The sequence below is a fragment of the Typopeltis vanoorti genome, chromosome 9 (assembly GCF_054136105.1).
Source record: "Typopeltis vanoorti isolate ZY-2024b chromosome 9, IOZ_Tvanoo_1.0, whole genome shotgun sequence".
Lineage (NCBI taxonomy): Eukaryota > Metazoa > Arthropoda > Arachnida > Uropygi > Thelyphonidae > Typopeltis > Typopeltis vanoorti.
The window spans coordinates 67,462,520-67,485,562 of NC_143557.1; the positions used below are offsets into that span (position 1 = coordinate 67,462,520).

The 23,043-nt window shown below is 35.7% G+C and overlaps 1 protein-coding gene across 2 annotated transcripts in view; it reads left to right on the top strand.

The window, feature by feature from the left end:
• Positions 1 to 23,043, top strand: part of LOC150103120 (carboxypeptidase B-like) — a 65,318-nt gene that overhangs the window by 23,105 nt on the left and 19,170 nt on the right. The window contains exons 1-3 of one of the 2 annotated variants that reach the window (XM_090397346.1): positions 8,169 to 8,308; positions 10,497 to 10,572; positions 19,141 to 19,274. In XM_090397346.1, coding sequence (XP_090253472.1) covers positions 8,223 to 8,308; positions 10,497 to 10,572; positions 19,141 to 19,274 — 296 coding nt within the window. In that variant the 5' untranslated portion in view covers positions 8,169 to 8,222. Of the gene's footprint in view, positions 1 to 8,168; positions 8,309 to 10,496; positions 10,573 to 19,140; positions 19,275 to 23,043 lie in introns of those variants that run through there. The other variant, XM_090397347.1, reaches the window with a different exon arrangement.

Sequence of the window (23,043 nt, forward strand, 5' to 3'; positions counted from 1 at the left end):
CGAAAATATTGATCTTTCCAACCAAAGGGCATCGTGACTACCGACTACGCCACGGCGGCGAGCTTAAAAAAAAGACCATTCTGGTAAGAGACCAGGTAACTCATTTTTAGTTGAAAGAATCCTTATAAACGTTTCTCCTATCGGTGAGAATCATATTTTTAACATCAAACTCAACGAACTTTATCACTATTCTAGATACGATATTCGGATGTCACCATGGAAAACCTTGAACACGATAAATTGGTATATTTAGCTAAGTCACCAGATTTATATGAGTGGGAAAAAAGGCATCGTGTAAATATGCCTAATTAGCCAACATATATCATTTACCTCAAGTGCTGAGACGTCTCTCTGTGTTTATTTTAAATAAACGTAACTTCAATCATTATAATAACAGCTATCTGAGATCATCTGCCACACTGTGAATGACAAACACAATTCCATACCTGTATACAATTTGATAAGCATGACGCGAACTATTCTTACCTTCCTCCAGCGGAAAAGTGGCACTTTGTATCTAGTGTAGATACAACTAGCTCCAAACTTCGCATTTAAATTCAATTATGTGAGAATATAGTACGCATAGTGAAAAATACTTCGTAAGTAAACAATACCTGAAAATATCCTCAAGGTTGAATGCGCACAATCCTGAACTTTACCAAAGTTTCTTCATAAACTGGCGCAGAAGTGGAGATGAACACCTTTGATATTCCCATAATTTTCACTATGAACGTATTTTGTCTTTCCCACAATCGGGAACACAATCTCAACAACAGATGTTGCCCAGCACAACGAATATCGCTGACCGCTTTGCTCCTCACTCCAATATGCAAAACACGTGGTTCTACACACAAATCCGGTTAGTCGATAGCTGCTTTCATTTACATTATGTACTTTCCAGTGCGTTACTTACTGGTAAATGTTCTGTTGCGGCCCAAGGGAGCAGGATCTTAAAATCTGTTGACCAACTCTTTGTTCAATGGATTGTCAAAGACGGCCAAACTTTAATTCCACACCCAATCGGTTTTTAAAAGTTAGTCAAAAGATTTCCATCTTGGAGATAGTTCGTCTTTCGAACCGCACCTCGCGCGCGCACACCCATCCACCCTTTTTTAAATAATGCAACGCAAAAATGTCGACGGTTACTTATAAAAAATTAACGATCAAATTACAAAATTAACTAAAACAATACAAAAGCCAGTTAAAGAACTAACCATGTATGATAGGCTGATAACAATACCACATACCATCGCAACAGGTTGAACAAATAAACAAGATGCAACAGAATGAGCAAACTGCAGGGGGGAAGGAAAGAGGGGTGCAGAAATCATAAGAATTAGCTAAAGGTCGGAACACTAAACGTTTTACTTACGAAATGATGGAGAAAATATTGTTGCTTCACAAGAATCAGATGGTTTTCAATCCTCCCATTTCAGATGATTAATATTCTTGCATTAAACTGTAGTCAAAGTAAGAATTTGCACTGAATCACATTATTATTTTATTTTTCAGTGAATATTTTATTTCATTAATAAAAACTGTAGGCCTCTCATTGGCAGCATAGGGGTCTGCAAATATTATAATGGCATTCTGGCCGAAAACTATCCCTTTTTCTAATTCTTAATTTTTTTTAACCATAGCAATGTCATGGCTATATTTTATTAAGCAAATTTTGTGAATATTAACTTTAGAAATTCACAGAGATTTCAAAACGGTGTAGGAAAAAAATGACTTCCCAAATATTATTTAATAAAGACATTAATTAGAGATAATTTAACTATTAATATAGTTAACTTCTTGATATTAACTTAATAGTCAATATCCTAAGATGCTAGATACATTTTACCACCCATCGTGAGACCTCAACTGCTTAGTTGGGGGTGGAAAGAAGTGGCTAGAAAAAATAGATTTCTAGGTCCGTTGTTAGGGTATGCAGTGTGTGGCCACTGGGAAAATATTGTTTTGCCCCCCCCCGTAAATTCAAGAAAATATCTAAAACTAAAAACAAACCTGTATATATGTTAAGATATAACTTTGCTGGTTTTTGCCGCTCTTGGACATTGTCTTAGCTGCTCAGTGGGTTACGACGGCTCTGATGTTTGGTCTGTTCGTTGAGGAGGAGGGGGGGGGGGAAAACAGGATGATCAATTCGAGTTTTTCATTCTGTAAAATAGGCGAACAGGCTAGAAGAATACACGCACTTATACAGACATAACAGACTACCTACGGGAATAATAATTAATCGCCCTATTCAAAAGCCTGCATGGTACAACGTGGATCTACACGTGGTAAAACAGAACAGAAAAAAATTTCAATAAAAAAATAAAAATAAACGCGCTGTTTTCTAGTTTTTCGAGCTGGGAAAATTTTACTTTAAAACAAAATGTAAACCTAAAGTAACAGTATTGATTTTTAATGGGCAAAAAAGGAAATGAAAGCCTGTATTACTTGCTGTTTATTATTATTATTATTATTATTATTATTATTATTATTATTATTATTATTATTATTATTATTATTATTATTATGTGTAAAGTAAATTTGGTTTCTTGTTTTAGATGTGAAGCGAAACATAAAAATAACAAAATGACATTACTTTTATTATTCTTTCCTTGTGACTTTTATTATTATATTAAACATCCAGCATGAAGTTTAATCATCACCTAAGCCTAAACAATTTTATTAATCATTTACTGGGTAGGGATAAAGCCTACTGATGTTCGCGTAAAATGTAAATGGCACACTTTTAAAAATAAATTATTAAGAAGGAATGTCTTTTATAATAATATTTTGTAAATTAGGCAGTATATTTGGCATTATAAAAAAATAATAAAAAAACTCGTTTTTTTTTAAATCACAACTCATCTAATAAAATACGTCATATGATTTCTCTGGATTTTAGATCTTCATCTTTGGTATAAACTGCTATATATCGTCAATCTCTTAGCATTGCAGTATGAAAGGTAAGTTGCGATGTCCTCAGTTGCCATGCCGGTAAATCCAAACCAACCAATCAATCTTCTCAAAAGTTATGACGTAATTGTCCCTCCAATAGCAATTTTCATAAAAATTGTTTTAATATTGTAATCATAATAAAATAATATATTATTTATTTAATAAATATATTTTTAATTAATAAATAAATAAAAATAAAACAAATAAAAATAATCAGCTACAAAACAAAACATATATAATAAAATAAATAAAAATTACGTAATTTTAGCAGGAGACTTAAATGCAAGAATTGGAAACACGAAAATTAATAATAATATAGGAATACACAGAGAACATACTCTAAACAGGAATGGTAAAAAATTGATTGACTTTGTAGTTTATAATAACCTAAAAATAATGAATTCCTTCTATAAACATAAATACATACATAAATATACTTGGGCAGCAAGAGGATGGAAATCAATATTAGATTACTTCATATTAAATGAAAAGACATCAAAATTTTCACCAGATGTTAGAGTTCACAGAGAATATGAAATAAGCAGTGACTACTTCCTTGTTAAAATAAAATTAAGATTACCACCTAAATGGCTACAAGTAACAAGAACAGAAAGAAAAATTGAAACATTTGTTTATAAAACTAGACTATTTAATGACACAAATGTACAATGGCTATATGAACAAAGAATTAACCAATATCAAGATAAAATAAAACAAAATGAAAAAATAGAAAGGCTTAATATAAAAACGATACTAAGTGCAGCAGCAAATGAAAGCATAAGAAGGACCCAAAAATTCGATAAAAGGAAAAAACTGAAGATCTGGGATGATACAATCAAAGACAATCAAAAAGAAAAAAGAAGCCTATCACAAATGGTTAAGCAGTAAAAGATTAGAAGATGAAATAGAATATAAAAGAATAAGAGCCATAGCTAAAAGAGAAGTCAGAAAAAGACATAGAGAATCATGGAACAAATTTGTTTCTAACTTAGAGCATGATTTATATAAAATAAGACCCAATCTATATAAGATTTTGAAACACTTTAATGCAGATACCAAAGAAAACATAAAATTAAATTTATGTTTTCTTTTTGTATACTTTAAAACCGAATTGAAATGAGAAGAATTTATAAATTACTACACAGAACTGTGTACAGACAAATACTTTAAAAAAGACAACTGGCAAACAATTAACGAAAATGAAAAGGAAATAACTAAAGAAGAATTAGAAATCAGCCTGAAAGAAACGAGAAACGGGAAATCACCTGGAGAAGATAAGCTAGGTTCAGAACTATATAAATACGCAGGAACAAGTTTCAAAGAAAGACTCTTATTATTCTTAAATAAAATTTATTAAACTGGTATCCCCCAATAGATTGGAAAAAGCAGTTGTGATTCCTATCTTTAAGAAAGGTAATAGAGATGACCCTAAAAACTATAGAGGTATCAGTATACTAAATTCCTGTTACAAAATGTATAGCAGAATCTTAAATAGCAAACTAATGAAATATTCCGAAAACTTTATTCTAGAGGTACAGAATGGATTTAGAAAAGGACGATTATGTATAGACCCGGCCTTTTACCTAAAATTAATAATAGAGAAAAGAAGAGAGTTTAGAAAAGAAATTTAGAAACACATATTGCATTTATTGACTTTGAAAAAGCATTTGACAAAGTTAAAAGAAACATATTATTTAATATTAAACAAATACCAAATAATATCCTAAAAGCTATCGCAAGTATATATGAAAATAATCAAATACAAATAAGATTAAATCACGAGCTATCATATACGAGAAAGATAAACCAGGGGGTCCGACAGGAATGTCCCCTCTCAGCAACTCTTTTTAATATCTACTTAAACGAAATAATAATAAAATGAAATAATAATTTACATCAAGGAATTAAACTTTCTCCTACAGTAAACTTAAACCTCTTTGCCGACGACCAAATAATAATTCCAAATTCTGAAGATAACTTACAGAAAGCTATTTCAGATCTAAATGAGATAGCTAAAGATTATGGTATGATAATATCAACGGAAAAATCAAAAACTATGGCCTTTAAAGGACAAGATCCAGCAAGAACTAAAATAGTAATAGATAGCAAGATCTTAGAACAGGTGAATTCATTTAACTACCTAGGATGTACGATCACGTATGAAAATGAAAAAGATATAAACGTAAAAATTGCAAAATATTTAAAAATAACAGGCGTAATTAACTCTATATTTAAACCAAACCTAGTTCAAAAACAAACCAGACTAAAAGTATGCAATACATTAGCCCTGCCAGTCTTAATGTATGGAAGCGAAATCTGGACAATAAAACAAAAAGACAAACAAAGATTAACAACAGCAGAAATGAAGTTTATGAGAAAAACTGCGAAGTATACCCTATTTGATCACAAAAGAAACGAAGAAATTATGAAAGAATTAAACCAAGAACCAGTAATAGAAAAAATTAAAAAATAAAAACATAAATGGATGGAACACGTTCAAAGAATGAAAACAGAAAGATTACCAAAACAAGCCTTAAAGTACAAGCCATTAGGAAAAAGAAAACCAGGTCGTCCTCTTAAACGATTCAACGATGACTTCTAAGGCCGGAACAGGCCATGCTAGGCCTAAATCCTTGATACGCATGATGATGATGATAAATAAAAATATAGCAGTAAAATCGATATTATGTTTATTTTAAATCGTTCCTTATTTCAAAATCTTTAGTTTACTTTAATAAACCAAAAAAAAATTTTTTTTAAAAATTTATATGTTAATTAATTCCCAACTGTGATGTATTTTCTAATATAATTCATTCTTTTATTATGTTTTGTAGGCTGTAGCTAGTATGAGTCAGTGGTGTAGCTAGAGCGTTTGCCGCCCGGGGCGATCCCTGAGTTTGCTCCTCCCTATCAATACACACCAAAAATACTACAAAAAGTCAAAATGACGTATAGGGAAATAAATTAAAACACTATGTTTAATTTTTAAACTTTAATTCCAACCTTCTAAAATGTTATTTTTCTTGCTTTTCTTGCTCCCGGGGCGGATCTCCCCCCCCCCTCCCCTCCCCAACTAGCTACGCCACGTATGAGTTCCTCTCGATTCCTATTTATTATACATTAATTGAAGCAACTAGGTTTTGTTTGTTTGTTATTTATTGCAAGCACGTGTATTATATTTCTTTCTTAAACTTCTGAGAAATATAAGATTACGTGTGCTGAATTATTATTTTTTTTTTCCAGCAAGAAAGTGGCTGAAGAAATAGGGATCTCATGAGAGTGGAAATAGAACTAATGAAATTTATAATTTAAGATTGTAATATGAGGAAATTTAAATATTTGCGCACGCTAAAGTGCCTCCATCTAGTGAATAAAAAAGAAAAGCACATCAACTGATATAAAAGAATATAATCCCAAAAAATAATCAAATAGACGTAATTTTTTTTTATTCTCATTAATTTGTGTGTATGCAGTAAAATTTCCTGGCATATGGGAGGATGAGAAAAACCCGCTTCACTGAATCTCTTCTGTGACTGGACAAATAATTAATAAGCCAAGGAAGGAACAAGTTAAACGATTCTTCTTCTTCTCCTTCTGCAGCTTTTCCCACTTAAGTAGGGTCGCTGTTTGTAGTGAGTCTCCTCCACAGCCTCCTGTCTTGGGCTGTAGCCACATCCAAGTTCTTCATCCTCAAATCCTCCTCCGCCATCTCTTCTTTGGCCGTCCGCTTCCTCTTCCCTTGCACATCCATCTGCATGACCTTTCTTCACACATATTCTTCCTTCCTCCTCATCACATGACCAAACCATCTCAACCTTGCCTCCTGTATTTTCGCTCCTAAGTTCGTAACTTTCACTGTTCCCCTTACATAGTCATTTCTCAGACGATCCTTTCTGGTCACACCGCACATCCACCTAAGCATTCTCATCTCCGCTACCTCCATCCTGCTGATGTTGTTTTTCCTCAGGGCCACAGTTTCCGTAGCGTACATCATAGCTGGTCTCACAAAATCGACAGGACTACTGTCCTGTCGAATTTTCCTTTTAGATTGATCGGCATCCTCTTATCGCATAGCACTCCAGCCATCTCTCCAGTTCCTCCATCCTGCCTGTATCCTGCATCCCACTTCCTTCTCAGCCTCACCATTCTCTTTCATAGTTGAACCTAAGTATCTAAAGTCTCTGACCTTCCTGATGACATTTCCGTTCAGCTCCAGATCTGTCTCCTGGCTGCCATCCACTTTGCAACACATATACTCTGTCTTACTTCTGCTCAGTCTCATACCTCTCTCTTCCAGGACTCTCCTCCAACTTTCCAATTTAGCTGCCACTTCTTCTGATTCTGCACACGGTACGATGTCATTTGCATACAACATAGTTCAAAGCGCGCCTTCTCTCACCTCCTCCGTCACCACCTCCATCACAATATTAAACAGGCACGGACTTAATGCTGTCATTAGAAATCTTTCTGTCTCTCCCAGGCAGGTTCGAACTCTTGTCTTCACATTTCTGTGCATCTCCTGCATCAACCTGACGTATTTCTCCGATACCTTCTTCTCCCTCAGACACCTCCAGACCTCTTGCCTTGGCACTCTATCATACGCTTTCTCCAGATCAATAAATACCAGACGTAGCTGAAGTTGCTTCTCTCGAAACTTTTCCATCATCTGTCGTAACCCGAAGATAGCATCTGAACGATTCTAGAGTAGAAATAAATAAATAAATAAAATCGTATGTAGCCATTGCGATACCGAAACTTAATATAAATTTAGCAAGGCATCCATTATTCATACTCATTCAGTTAAGATAAAAATGATATTATTACTCTATTATTCTCCTCTTGCCTATCAATATAACTATCTTTCAAGTCTTTTACTGAAAGAAAAAAAGAGTACCTGGAGAATAAATGATCGACTTAAAATCACTTCATGATCAACCAGCAGATTACGACCATTTTGATTATCTATTATAATTGTATTTTAATTCATATAATGGTCATTTATAGTCCTAATTTTTAATAAATTAATACTTTGCTTCCTTCCTTTTTTGTTGCCTGAGAAGTTTGCAGCTGTTCTCGTTCTTATCGGATATCAGGTCCACATGCTTCAGTTTCTCAAAGTTGATAACGAAAATAAAATAATTGTGAAATTACACTTTAAACGTACAGGAATATAGATATAGGATTCCATCAACTGTTGGAACCCCACATTTACAAAAGTCTAATCAAGAAACTATTCAGATGCCCAGAAGGATTACTCATACTCGGAAATGATCATGAAATTATGTGCAATCTTCGTGTTTCTGATTGCAAAATGCATCGCATTTCCTCAAGAAGTTCCAGTCAATTATACAGGGTACGATTTTTGTTTTTCTTATTTTTATGGAATTGCAGTAAAGATAGAATCTTGATAACATCAATCCACATAAGGGAAAATACATTTATCGAATATTAGCCATATCGTGAACGAATCAGGATTTAGCAAAACAGAATTAATTACTAAAATGTGACAAACAATCTCAATTAACATTAAAAAAGAGGAATAATGTCGGTGAGATTCATTACTAACACTTTTCATAATAACGGAAGCAATATTTTGTGATATTTCATTTCCGGTGAGTCAGTCAGTTCTTTCCATATTCGCACTGTAATACATTTTACAGCACAGAATGCAGTTTAGCGAGTATTTTTTCTTATTTTATAGTAGAAATAAAAGGAAGTTATTAATAAATGATTATTATTATTATATTTAAAGCTTAAAATATAAAGTAGTTAAAATATTCTATTGTTATTTTAATACTGTATTTTATTTTATCATAAAATGAATATTAATATATTTTGACTAGTTTGCAGACTTTCGACCCTTGGAGGGTAATGGATGGCAATGCTGTAGCCAATGAAGTCCTAACTGAGGCTCGACTACTGCTGTTACCCTCCTGCCACGATCAGAGCTTTAATAGCTCAATAACATCTTATCCCTACAGTGTCCTCTACAGATAACGGGGAAGATGAAAAGCATTCTTGCTTCGCCCCTTTAAGCCAGTCCTTATAAGGACTTTCATTAAGTGAGACGAAATATACCAACGAACTCTAATTAATTTCTCAAATCTGTTTATTATTTACTATTTTTATTTTTTGGTGCAATCACAGAAAATTCCTCTTTTAATTTTAATTTATCAACTATTGCGAAAAAAAAAAGTTTTAACAAAGGGTCGCTTATTTCTAATGTCTTTTTTAACTCTTTTAATTCCAAAGTCAAAATGTACACATATTGGCCACTGAATTAGAAGCTTTATGCAGATATACGTAAACGTCACTTGTGCAAAATAAATACTTGGCCACGTGCGTCACCACGAGACCTAGACAACAATTTAAGAATGCTGCTGGTCAGTAATGGTCAATAGTGTTGATCACAATGGGAAAAAACGAAGGATCTTTTCGAGTTCAATAAAGGGCTTATTGTTGGTGCCCATTTGGCTGGAGCCACGATTTTGAAAACATCAGAGTTGACTAGTTTCTCAAAAGGTGAGATATCCGTGTTGATTCCTGTTTACTATCGTCTCTTATTTCATGTTTATGTCTGTTTTAACTTTTGAATTATTATATTTGTTTTCATTCCAAGGTCAAAACATATTGTATAAAAATCTCACTTAAATAAATTGCTTTCCCATCTGCATAGCTGCTCATTATTGTAAACAGCGAACTCTGGGAATATTTGATTGCGACATCTTTTGCGCTGCTTCTGTAAACATCATACTACGGTTAGTCTAATAAAATGGCTTTATGATCTAGTAATTATTTAGGATTCATTAGCTTCGTCTAACGAAGAGAAATAAGTGCTGTTCAATTTAAAAATAGGTGTTCATTGTGCTAAAGGTGAGAGGTGAAACAAACAATCTTTATTAACATGTCTACGAACAATTGTTATCCCTACACTCCAAGAGAACGTATAAGTTAAGTGTAGAGGAGAAAGGATTTAACGGATAAACAAAGTCATGAAGTAATTAATCCGTCCTTACCCTTTAAGGACTGGCTTAAAGGGGCGAAGCAAGAATGCTTTTCTTCTTCCCCGTTATCTGTAGAAGACAGTGTAGGGATAAGTTATTATGAGCTATTTTAAAGCTCTGATCATGCCTCATGGCAGGAGGGTAACAGCAATAGCCGAGCCTCATTAGAACTTCATTGGCTATAGCATTGCCATCCATTATCCTCCAAGGGTGTGTTGGATCGCCTCCTAATTAATCCGGAATATTAGGAATATAATATAATTATCAGTTATAGGTTCCACAAGATGGTGTGAAATGTGTTGTTTACAACACAAGTTTTTAAAACAGCGGTAATATAATTTACAAAACATTTTTTAATATTGTGATTTATTTTCTGAATTTTTTTCTAATTAATTATATATCTCAATAGAAATCCATAGAAGTTCCCCCCCACACACACAATCTTGTCTGTGCCTTTAAGCAAGATATCTTATTGTATGTTAGTCTTTAACAATAGATGTTATCTCAATAATAATAAAATTTTCTTTTTTATTATAGACATAAGGTTATTTCTGTAGTTCCAGAATACGAAGGTCACCTTCAGCTGATTTCTTCATTAATGAAAGAATTTAAAGTAAGACATTTCACTGAAATATTTTTAGTTAGATCTTTCACTGTCTTGAAATATCTTGAAAGTTGCGCTAATTTTGGTTTGTGCTATGCAGTTTCAAGTTGACTGCTAGAATAATGATTTTATTATGTTTGGTTTCTATCGTATAACGAAGATCTCGATCCCTGCGCCATCTAGAAGCGTGGTGGGAAGGTGCATCTGTTGTTTTTGATAACATTCTTGATTACAATGCAGTATAGCAGTACTTAAGACTTGGCAAATATTTAATTGAAAACTTATTTTGATTATTTTAAAAAATTAATAATACATTTATTTCTATATAATGATTTTGTAAACTATAAAGTATGAAAAATTATTTCAAATATTGTACAAAATTCATCTATATAAAAACAACAAGAATTATTTGATAGTTCTTAAAGTTTTAATTGGAAACTTATTTTGATTATTTTAAAAAATTAATAATACATTTATTTGTATATAATGATTTTGTAAATTTTATAAAGTATGAAAAATTATTTCAAATATTGTACAAAATTCATCTATATAAAAACAACAAGGATTATTTGATAGTTCTTAAAGTTTTAAGCTTTTCACCCTAAATAGGGCTAATGTGATTTACCTGACCATTTTGATTATGCATGGATTTGAATTGTCCATGAGTGTTTTGGAGTTTGATGAAGACAGACGAGTTTAATTCCTTCTAGTAGAAACTTAGACTGCATTATACTACTTACGGAGGTATTCTGTGAATCTTGCATTGCACTGGCTCTAACTCTGTCCGAATTCCTGCTGTTTCCCCCCTCTATACGAAATATGTACGAGGTCAATGGCCGCGTAGGCTCCCACCCGTAACGAGGACCAGCGGTGGATGTATGGTTTTTAGGAAGGTAGGTAATTTCGAGCCGAGCCAAGTAAGTTCACGGTTTCTTCCCACAACATTACAACACTTATTGATTTCTATCTCACAAACACTGCTAGTAGGCCACCTCTGTCTACAGGATTTTTGTTGGCAGGTCACTAGACCTGCGGGATTTTATCAATTGTGAGGAATCGTGCCGTGCCGTCATCGCCATGAGCGGGAAGGAAGATGACGCTTACATAGAATCACTCGACAGAGGCCGAGCGCTCAGCATTTTCAAAAAACTTATAAAAACATTTGAACACGAGTGGCCTGGTATCCTTAACCTATACTCCTTGTCCGGAGAAGATGACCAGGGCGAAGACGCTGCCAAAAGGAGGACAAGCTGAGATTTGGTGGTCTCCACTCCTACAGACTTTGAAGACATCTGTGTGCGCAAGAAGCGCTAAACAACAACCACAGAGCCACCCAAGGACAATGAAATGTATGAAGATTGTCCCATCACGGCCCCCTCTGCCGCTCTCACAGAGAAGATATCCCGATCATTCTCCGTGAAAAACGCAGATGGACGTCCATAAGATCCACCATCTCCGACCTGCAAATATCATACTAAACAGCCAAAAACGTAGACGACGGCATAAAGATTCAGCCTGCCACTGTCATGGAATACAGAGGATTGACCAAAGAGTTGGACTCGCAAGGTGCGCAATATCACACCTTCTCCCACAGCTCGGAGAAAAACCTGAAGGTGGTTCTTCGAGGTGTTTCTGAGAACATATCAACAGGTGAAATCGCCGCTGATCTCCGCTATCAAGACTTACCACCCATCAAGGTCAACAGAATGATCTGAGCTGACAAGAGCCCGATGCCTCTGGTCTTGGTTGAAATCCATCAGGCCTACGAAAACATCTATGACGTGACATCGATCTGTGGACTTAAGATCAGTCCTGAACCTCTTAGGAAAAGGGCTTCAACAAGACAGTGCGACAGATGCCAGAAATTTGGCCATGCTCAGAAACTGTGCCGAGCAGAGTTCAGATGCCTTAAGTGCTGGGTGACCCCACCAACACCTGCACCAAGCAGAAAAACCACCCTGGCTAAATGTACCAACTGCGGTGGCCCTCATCCAGCAAAGTATAAGGGATGTATTCAATACCCCAGGATGTATTCAATACCCCACGGTTGGAGACAGCCAAACATTCTTCCTCCTCTGGTATTCCTAGAGGTGCCCTAGAGGGAGGACACCCACGAATATCAGAGGCTCCTGCACCACAGCCAGAGGCTCATCGGCCACAATCAGAGGCCTTCAAGAAAAGAGATTACTAACGGCAGACCAGAACTTATGCAGATGTGGCCCATGCCAACAAGTCAACAGAAGAACAGAATCAGCCAGCAGCACCTACAAACCTAACCGCTACTATTACTGCCTCTCTAGCAAACATGCTACAAGATTTCAGCATGTCTAACCCTTCAGTAACCTCCACGAAAGATTCCTACGTGAAACACAAGCCATCCTCACAGCACTTATAGATGAATAGAAACAAACTAATTCCAGCCACTCTACAGATCGTTGCATGGAATGCAGAAACAAAATTTAGATCTCCAAGACTTTACTCAGAGATATCAGCCAGATATTGTTCTAATTAGAAACACATCTAAGACCCTCGAACAACCCTAAAATTAGGGAATATCTCCTATACAGAACCGACAGGCTAAACTACAGAGGCGGCGGCACTGCCATCTTCATTAAAAATTATATCGAACACCATTCTGTAAATAACCCTGCAACCACCAACATTCAAGTCACAGGCGTGGAAGTATTCGCTAGCTTGGCTGGCAGACTGAAAATCTACTCAGCTTACAACCCACCATTAAAAACTTTACTGCATTCTGGTCTAAATGCGATCCTGGGCGTTAGAGAGTCCATCATTATTCCCGGAGACTTAAACTCCAAGCACCCTGCCTGGAATTGTAGAACTAGCAACAAGAATGGATGCATCCTTTCCAACTACATAGGATCCAACTATGCTGTTGTGGGCAGGCCCCACCGAACTAACTCATCTCAGTATGTTTGGCACTGCTGACATCCTGGATATAGCTATCCTGCAAAATATTAAATTTCAGTACAACCTAAATCATTGGACGCGTTGTCATCCGATCATAACCCAATTCTGCTACAGATGGGGAAAACAGGAACACCTGTCTCCTCCCCTCTCACTCATTCATACCGTGGGAAAAATTGTCAAAAGCACTCCGAGACCACATTGGACCTGTTCCTCATATAGGTTCAAAAGAAGATGTCGAAACCGCAGTCACAAATCTCATCCAACAAATTAACTCAGCAATAATGGCAGCCACCTCCTACACAACTGTCCCCAAGCGCGGTCGTCAGCCAGAAGACATTAGGAACTCGATCAGAGAAAAAACAAAACAAGGAAAAGATTTCACAATATTCGCGCGCCACATGGCAAAAACATTCTTAACAGACTAAATGGTGCAGTGAGAGATGCGCTCAAAGCTTACATAGGTCAACTGTAAGAAGAAAAGTTAGCGTCTATCTCACCTACTGATCACTCTGTTTGGGGAGTATTGAGGAGTATCAGAAACAAAACGAGATCCTTCCTCCCCCCCTCTACATTCAGACCTTTTCTTCACAGACGAAGAAAAGGCAGAAGCCATAGCTAAAAATTTAGAAAAACAGTGCAAGCCTGCATATGAAAACTTTAAACTTCAACCCCTTGTATCAAATTCGCAGACAAGTCAGATACTCATTAAAACTTCCTGTTACATGTGCTAACCAAATCTCATCCACATCACCAACGGAAATTTATGATATTAAAGAATTTAAAGAATAATAAAGCTCCTGGTCCGGATGGCATCACAAACAAAGTGATCAAGTTGCTTCACCGAAAAGCTACAGTGCACCTGACCAATATAATCATCAATGCAATCTTAAGTCTTCATTACTTTCCGTTCACCTGGAAACTCGCAGACGTAATCCCAATACATAAGCCAGGCAAGGACCCACACCTGCCTGAAAATTATCGTCCCATTAGCCTCATCTCTAACTTTAAAATTGCAGATAAAGTCATCATTTCTTAGTAAATAAACTAAACATCCTTCCAAAAGAACAATTTGGTTTTCTGCAATACCACAGCACTACTCAATAAATACTCAGATTAGTGGAGTACATTACTACTGGCTACAACTGGCAACAATATACTGGAGCTGTTTTTCTTGACTTAGCCAAAGCTTTTGACAAGCTATGGCACTTTGTATTGCTTCACAAACTCATTTCAGCCGTATCCTAGCTGGAGTTCCACATCCACAGGGTTCCTTACTCACTAAGATACTGTTCTCAATATATATGTCAGATATTCTGCACAATCCGATGTCATCAATCATGGCCCTCTATGCGAATGACGCAGCAACTTCAGCCACACCTTGTTACCAAAAAACTTCAAGGAAACTCCTAAAGCTGGAGCAATGGTTCTCCAAATGGAGATTACTGTACAAGTAAATCCCAAAAAAGCACAGCCATACTCTTCATTAGAAGATCGATATCTCCTGTAGGGGACGTCTTCCTGTTCAATACCAAAATTCCTTGGCAGAGAGAAACCAAATACCTCGTAGTTGTGCTGGACAAAAAAAAATTAACTGTTTAACCATCACATCAAGACCTCGTGTGTAAAGGCATCTAAAGCCATTGCCCAGATCTACCTCTTAATCTACAGGAACAGCAAGCTAAACATCAGAATCAAATTGCTTTTATACCAGCTGTGATTCGTCCCATAGTCACTTATGCCTCTCCAGCCTGGAGCCCTACCTCCAAGATTAATATCCTCAAACTGCAACGTGTACAAAATAAGTGCTTACGAATGATTCTAAACGCTCCATGGTTCGTCAGAGACAATCAACTTCATCCAAACACATATATTCCTTATATTTTTCTCTTTCCTACAATCGTTAGCAACAAAGTTTTTCCTAAAAAGGTCCACACACCCCAACGATCTGGTTCAGCAAGCTGTAGCCTACGAGGCAACGGAGATATGCAAACTTAAAAGACGAAAGCCATTTTAATTTCCTGTAGCGATGCATAATCTTCATATCCATTGGTGGCGAGCAAACTGCTCATAAACGTTTTCCCCTCACTGTATCCCTAATAGATAGCGGGGAATATGAAAAGCATCTTGCTTCACTCCTAAAGCCATTAATTTCAATAATCAAACCTGACCATTTTCTATTTTAAAATGTATATATGGTTAGTAATTGTGTATGTTTGCATGAAATTAATAAATAAGCACACAACTTATACATATGCTAAAACAGTTAATTAATAAATTAATATAACATTTAAAGTATATAAATATTGTATTTATGTTTAGAAAACAAAGTATTCACATAGTCTAAATAATGATAAGATTATTTAAGTGTTTATCGTGGTTAATTCGTACAAAAATATTATTTATTATCAAATATCATGCAAATATAATTCAAACAAATTATTTACAGAAATATTTTGAAATTTACTTTACATAAAGTATAAAATTATTTCAATCATTATCTTCATTTTATAAAGTATGAAATATTACTCAAAGAAACCTTTTTATTTATAATATAACACGACTACTACTATCCAAAAAAATGAAAGATCTAAATTACATTGATAATTAAGGGCAGCAAGGGGAATATTTTTGCCAAAAGATGAGAGACACACACAGAGAGAGATTAATGTATTACATAATGTTCTCTGCATTCGCGTTCATGCGTAAACCAACGATGGCTGGAAATGAATCAGTCTATTTTAATAGGCAGTGAACTTAAAGTTATTTTTATAACTGAGAATGAAATTTAATAACCTGACAAACGTAATAAAGAGCCAAGCATAGATGAATACGTACCATTATGTTAAAGCTATTTAAATACAAGAGAAGTAAAAGTAAATGAGGTCGAAAAATCAAATGGGGAACTTTGGTCTGTAAGTGTACCATCTATAGTAAGTAAAATGAAGGAGGCTGTAGTTAAGCCTACTGAAATATAAAGTGATAAGCAAACACAAAATGGCTTTTTTATTGTAAGTACTGTTAACCAAACGAAATAATTTGCTATATAAATAATTTCCAAGTCTTATGTTTTGATTTTAACAATGTATTCGATACTTTACAGCGTCATCTTCTTATTCACAAACTAGAAAAATATGACATTAAGAATGTGATATTAAAATAGTTGGGAGATAGTTAAAATAAAGAACAGGAAATAGTTAATGGCCGTGTCTCGGATTGGGTTTCTGTAACCAGTGGTGTTCCTCAGGGTTCTGTGTCGGATCAACTGTTCTTAATTTTTATCAATCATACTGATCCAGAATGTTGATTTACTAAAAATATATCATTATCTGAGGAATTGCATTTAAATTTTAATAATTTAAAATCTAAAGGATTTTATCTCGATAATACAAATCCAGGAGAGACTACTACAGTCAGCTTTCACCACAAAAAACTGCAGGACCAAAAATAGCTTTTAATAATAAATCCTTTTGATAAATTCTTGATCAATATGATGAAGCTTATTAGCGGGCATTTCGGGAGCTTTTGTGTTTGCTGTAATGAAAAGTGACGATATTTGGGAGAGGATCGATTAAAAGGCTCTAAGAACAGTATTGGAGTTCAATATTAAAGAGGCCAGAATTATAAATGGGATTCGTTCATACACCGATTACTCCTTTGAATTAACCAATCAGTTCCTTTCCTTCGTAATTTCCCCATTCGTGAAAGTACGAATTTCAATCCAACAACTCAAAGAAAATGAAGTTTATAAATCTGATAAGTGAATTTATAAGCTGAGAAATAGGAATATTTTTTATTTTTGTTTGAAAATTGTGTACCAGAAACATAGTTTTCAGGAAAAAAAATTTTTTCTTGAGCGATGCTTTTAGTGAATTAACAATATGTTAATATCCAGACTCTTTGGCTGTTTCTTGGCCATTTTAGTGTAGTACGAGCAAATAAAATAAACCTACTGAAATAATAAGGGTTATACACAATTCTGCAGTATACAGAAGTTGATTTCAATCCGAGTTTAAAAGGAAAACTCACAAGAGTAATTGTATATTAAAATTGCCAACTATTAAAAATATTAAAAAAAACACAAATTTTCAGACCTAGGAATATTTTAAGACAATCATTCCTATTCAGATTGTATCTAAGCTAGTTTGGCTTCTAGCTAGTAGATTTCGGAGTGTAGATTCGAATTTGATTGCATGAACGGATGTTTTCGATTGTCTTTAGGTGGTAGATGATTGGTCTCTAGAGGTGGAGATGGGGATACCAAGAAAATCCACCCTGCAGTGATAAATGTGTGGAGATAGATAAGATGTTTGGATACGGAAGTTGGCATGACCCATCCAGAAAAGTTATGGACAACATTATTGATTAAAGGTTCATCATCCTATCTGTTCAATGGTGGTGGTGCACAGGGATACTCATTGAAGAAATGAGGAAGTCGGCAAGTTCGAGTACCTGGGATGTACTATTATTGTGAGGAATTGCTGTTCAGAAGATGTCAGAAGAAGATTAGGAATGGCTAAAACAACAGTCAGAGACTTCTCTAAAATCTGGGAGGATAGATCTATCTCCACGGGAACAAAGTTGAGGATTCTAGATGTAGCTGTTTTCCCAATAATGACTTATGGATGTGGAACCTAAAGAAGTCTGATAGGGAAAGGATAGCTGCTTTTGAGATGTGCGGTTGAAGAAGGCTGTTTAGGATATCAATACTGAAAGGTGGACAAACGGATGGGTGCTAGAGCAGATCGGTAGAACTTTAAGGCTCCTTAAAGATATTGAAAGAAGAAAGTTGAAATGTTTTGACCACATTGAAAGGGATGGAACGAGGACTTCTTAAAATAATAATAGGAGGTGAAGTTCCTCCTTTGTGTGTGTGTGTGTGTGTGTGTGTGTGTGTGTGTGTGTGTGTGTGTGTGTGTGTGTGTGTGTGTGTGTGTGTGTGTGTGTGTGTGTGTGTGTGTGGAGTGACCGATCTTCGGGGAATTGAAGCCTCTAGAAAAGCATACAACAAAACCCCCTGGCGAGGATTGGTGTAGCACTTCGCCGAGCAACTGAGTGTCCATACGGCATCTGATGATGCCCAGTGTGTAGATGGATGGATTGGTGGATGCTTATTTCCATATAAAATAGCTGCATTCGCATCACTTGGTAGCGCTGGAAACATGAACATAGAATTGTCGTCATATTAACATTCAGAAGAAATTCTGTGTTGCTTGTGTTGTGCTGTTCTGCGGAAGCGAATCAAGTGGACATGTTGAGTATCAACATGGTAATGTATGTTGTCATGCTGTAAGAACTGTGGTGGCCTGTTGTGAAGTGGGGTGGGGTGCAAAGATTAGACTGGCCAGTATGCAATATTACTGCATATGGGGCATCTTTGTGTAGAGTTAGATACGTTCAGTAGCCGCACGGTAATATGTCGGGGAGGAAAATAAAATGCCTCTATTAGTTTATCAAGCATTTTATGTAAAGTCTACATGGAAAACTGACTGTTGCCAAAGGCAAGCCAACGAAGTATGAAGGGTCGAAAATAAAAATTCGAATTTTCATGTAATGTTTGTAAGAATTGTAAAAAAAGAAAACTCTTATTAGACAAAACGTTTACTTAGAAAATTCTAATTTGTAATATAATTTGCTCACTCTTTCTAGCTCGACCTCTGGAATAAACCAAGAATAGCTGGGATTCCTGTTTTAATCCATTTGACTCCGGCAGATGGGGATGTTATTTCGATTTTGAAGAAAGCGGGAATACCTACTGACATCACGATTAGCGACCTCCAGAGGTAAGTAAAGGAATTTTCAGATTTATTTCGCTTGCCTGGTTGGCCAAGTGGTTAGTGTATTCACTCTTCAATCAAAAGACTGCGGGTTCGACTCCCGCCATGGGCATGGATGTTTGTGATTAAATACTAGTCGTGGTGATGGGCAGTAGATAGCGTTGGTGTAGATGATGCGGTTCGCTGTAGTTGGTGAAGATGGAGAGCTGTAGAATTGGTAACCTCTCTCTCTGAGTCTTTGGACTCTTTGGAGTTATCACATAATATAACAATAATATAATAGTTTCGCCAAATAATGAAATGTATCAACATCATGTATTATTCTGGAATAGTTTAATCCCTATAAAAGACATCTTGTTCGTTGCTGCTATTTAGATGGATGATTTGACAAGTATCACTTCTTACTTTTAAAATACAACTGCGTATTTGTGAGTACAGTAGTTCTATTGGCCATTATTAATATAGTTCAATGGCTAGAAGTTGCACAATATTCCACTGAGCAGGGGCGAATGCTGGTCTTGAAATTCACGCTTGCTCTTGTTATCATACGGGGAGTGAGAGGTGTGATTGAAGTCTGATTAGCGGAATAATGAATTACTGACCATTTAAAACTATATGTTTAGAAATTTATGTACATTTAATCATACAAATACAACATTTATTTTACAAATGATATTCTATCTTTTTCAATTTAGCTACTTGAATACAAATTCTACCCTATGGTTCTTCTTTATGAACTGGTCAATAACATCGTCATAAAAAGTTGGTTATAACTTAATTTTCCCAAGCAATACGCACACTTGTAAAGGCTGGCTGAAGCTCACTGACTAGAGCTACTTTGGCTGCGTATGGCCTGTGTTTAAGACGACGTGAAGGGAGCGGAAATGACTGTGTCCGCATGAAATCAGAGTGCTGCTACGAGGACCCGGAAGCTCCTACAACCGAGCAAGCCAAGATAGCTTAGACTAGACGAGCAAGCATCGGCCTTCGATACACAACGCAAAGCTCAATTATTGCCTTAAGACGTCTTCTGTCTACACAAATAAAAGCCTAAATGGAATGCTTATAAATGCATGCATTTATTAAAAAATAAATATTACTTCTTTCTCAATTAATGAGCTTGCGCAGCAAGCATAGCAAGCATGGAGAATTCTCCCCTGCCACTGAGTAGCATCCAACCAGTTATTTCTTTGTATTGCAATTATATATATATATCATTCATACCCTTTAGGATACAAGAGGATCGAATTATAACTACAACTGAATTTTACTGATATGAAAAAAATGCTAGACCACCAGAACAACGACCGCGATAGATTCTATTCGTCTCCGACTGGAGATTCTTTTTTTTTTTTTTTTTTCAGCTGCTTTTCGAAGTAATCGATATCTGGTACAAGTAATTAGGACATTTTCTTCCAAAAACTCTGCTTTAAAACTGCATGTTAAAATATCGACGGTAGCACTTAATGTTTCCAGACATTTCGGATGCGAGGATTTGGGAATCATGATTTCGCGTAAGTTGTCTGATGCACGCTCGTCTCGATGACTCAAATTATAATTATCAATTGATAAGAGCTCAACTATTCATGGCGTCTAAGGGTAAAGCTCAGCTGACTACCGATTTCCAAAAGGTTAATTAGGGCTAAAAGAGTTCCACCTTTCTTTTGAGAAATATAAAAAACGACATTAGAAGATTTTTTTTATATTTTGATTTGTGAAATACAGAAAATGTCATCTTCCTACTCTGCATTCACTGCAGAGTAGGAAGTTTGTTTAAGATAATTTCCTAAAGGTTCATTGATTTTTACAATTTATTTACTTGTTGTAATTTTGTTTCCTATATTTTATATTGTTTTCCAGTGCATTTCATATAGGAATTTATGAAATTTTCTTATTCTTGTTTTGCTCATTTGGGTGATACACGTGATACACGTTATTTTTATGTCACATGAAAATAAAGCAAGATTTTTATTTATTTTAATTACTAAAATATAGAGTTGAAAGGCATAATTAAGATACTATAATGGGTAATATTATAGATCCAGATAGGCAAATATCAAAATAAACTTAAAATATATTTAAATTTAATGAGAGAATTTATGATAATATAACCTACAGCAGCATTTCTGAACCTTTCTAAGCCGAAGGACCAGTAAAATGCCTAAGACAATTCTACGGACCATAAGTTATGTAATTTTTTTAAATGTATGTGGGGATTACCAACATTTACATATACATTTACAATATACACATATACATATTACATTTACATATTTACATATTACATATACAACATTTTACATATACATAAACATTTACAAATACATATGGAAACATAATTAAGTTGGAAGTAAACGATTAAAAGTGTATCATCACTGAACAGAGTTTTAATTTTTATTAAACAAATAAAGGTGTCAGTTTCCGATTTGCTGTGGGCAAATGAATGGGTATGTCAGCTTCGTCCCGCTGAAACCTCATTCATCTGCCCACAGCAAGTTTTATATTTTATAGGTTATCCTCATTCATCTACCCACACTCATTAAGCTCACCCTACAACAACATTTTTAGCGCCGTTGGTACCATGGGAAAATGAATGGGGAATGTATGCGCCTTCCCGCTGATATCTTCATTCATCTGCCCACAACGACGTTTATCTCTAATCCCAATTCATCTATCCACAGCAACATTTATATTTTATTTGTTATCCCCATTCATCTGCCCATACTCATGAAGCTAGTCCCACAACAACTTTTATCTTCACTCACCCTCTGATTCGACCTGCGACATGTAAGCTGTTCCATTCGCTAAGTGCGTTATGAGACAAGGGAAAAATGTTGTTCTTATCTTACTCCATTCATCATAATACCGAATACGAACTTGACATCCATGGATTCCATCATGGATGACATCCCTTGTCCTGTCCAAATCATCCCCAGCATATACTCAAAAATCTCACTCAGAACATCCCAAAGTCATTAATTCCCCCCCCCCACACACACACACACCCTTCCGGCCGATACGAATCGCCTTATTTCCCTGAGGAGTTTTCCATGACCAGCAAAAAAATTTCAGACATCCTGTTATGTGAGGTCATTCCCGATGTCTACAAACAGTCCAACCCACGATGTCAGTCGCAAAGTGCCATCGACGTGGTCTGGCGCATTTTCCAGCCCGCTACCGTATGCCATATATACCGTACGCATGTGATTTGTACTAATCGTGTTATGATGGTGGTTTTAATTATATCCGTCCTGTTTTATCCAGAGGTCATCGTAAATCTCGCAGATTCATTAATCATGTGGTGGTTTTATTTATATTCTTCCTGTGTGCTGCTTGTATTCGTAAAGTTGTGATGTGGTTTTCTGTACAATCCATGACCGTACGGATGTTGTTGTCTGCATGCGACGGATTCGGTGTGCTCGGCCGCATATTCCCGAAAGCCACCGTGCGAGATATGGAACTTCGCTAAACTGGACGCGGGCAACTATCCTCCTCGCTAACAGAGCTGAGCCTCACCGTGACGTCACTTTGGGTAACTTTCATTTCATCCACGATTTTGTCCGATTTTGGAAATGGATTAATTCCAAAACCAGCAACAAGAATAATCGGAAACTGTAGTTCAAATAAATAATATGATATAATTATGTTACTGCTTACTTTTAATGAGATGGTTGAGCTTCTCGGCCCTTGCAGAGTTGCTGAGTATCTGGATCAATATTGGTCAACTTCAGTCGAAGATCGGCACACATACTAAGACGATTTCTGTATTTTGTTT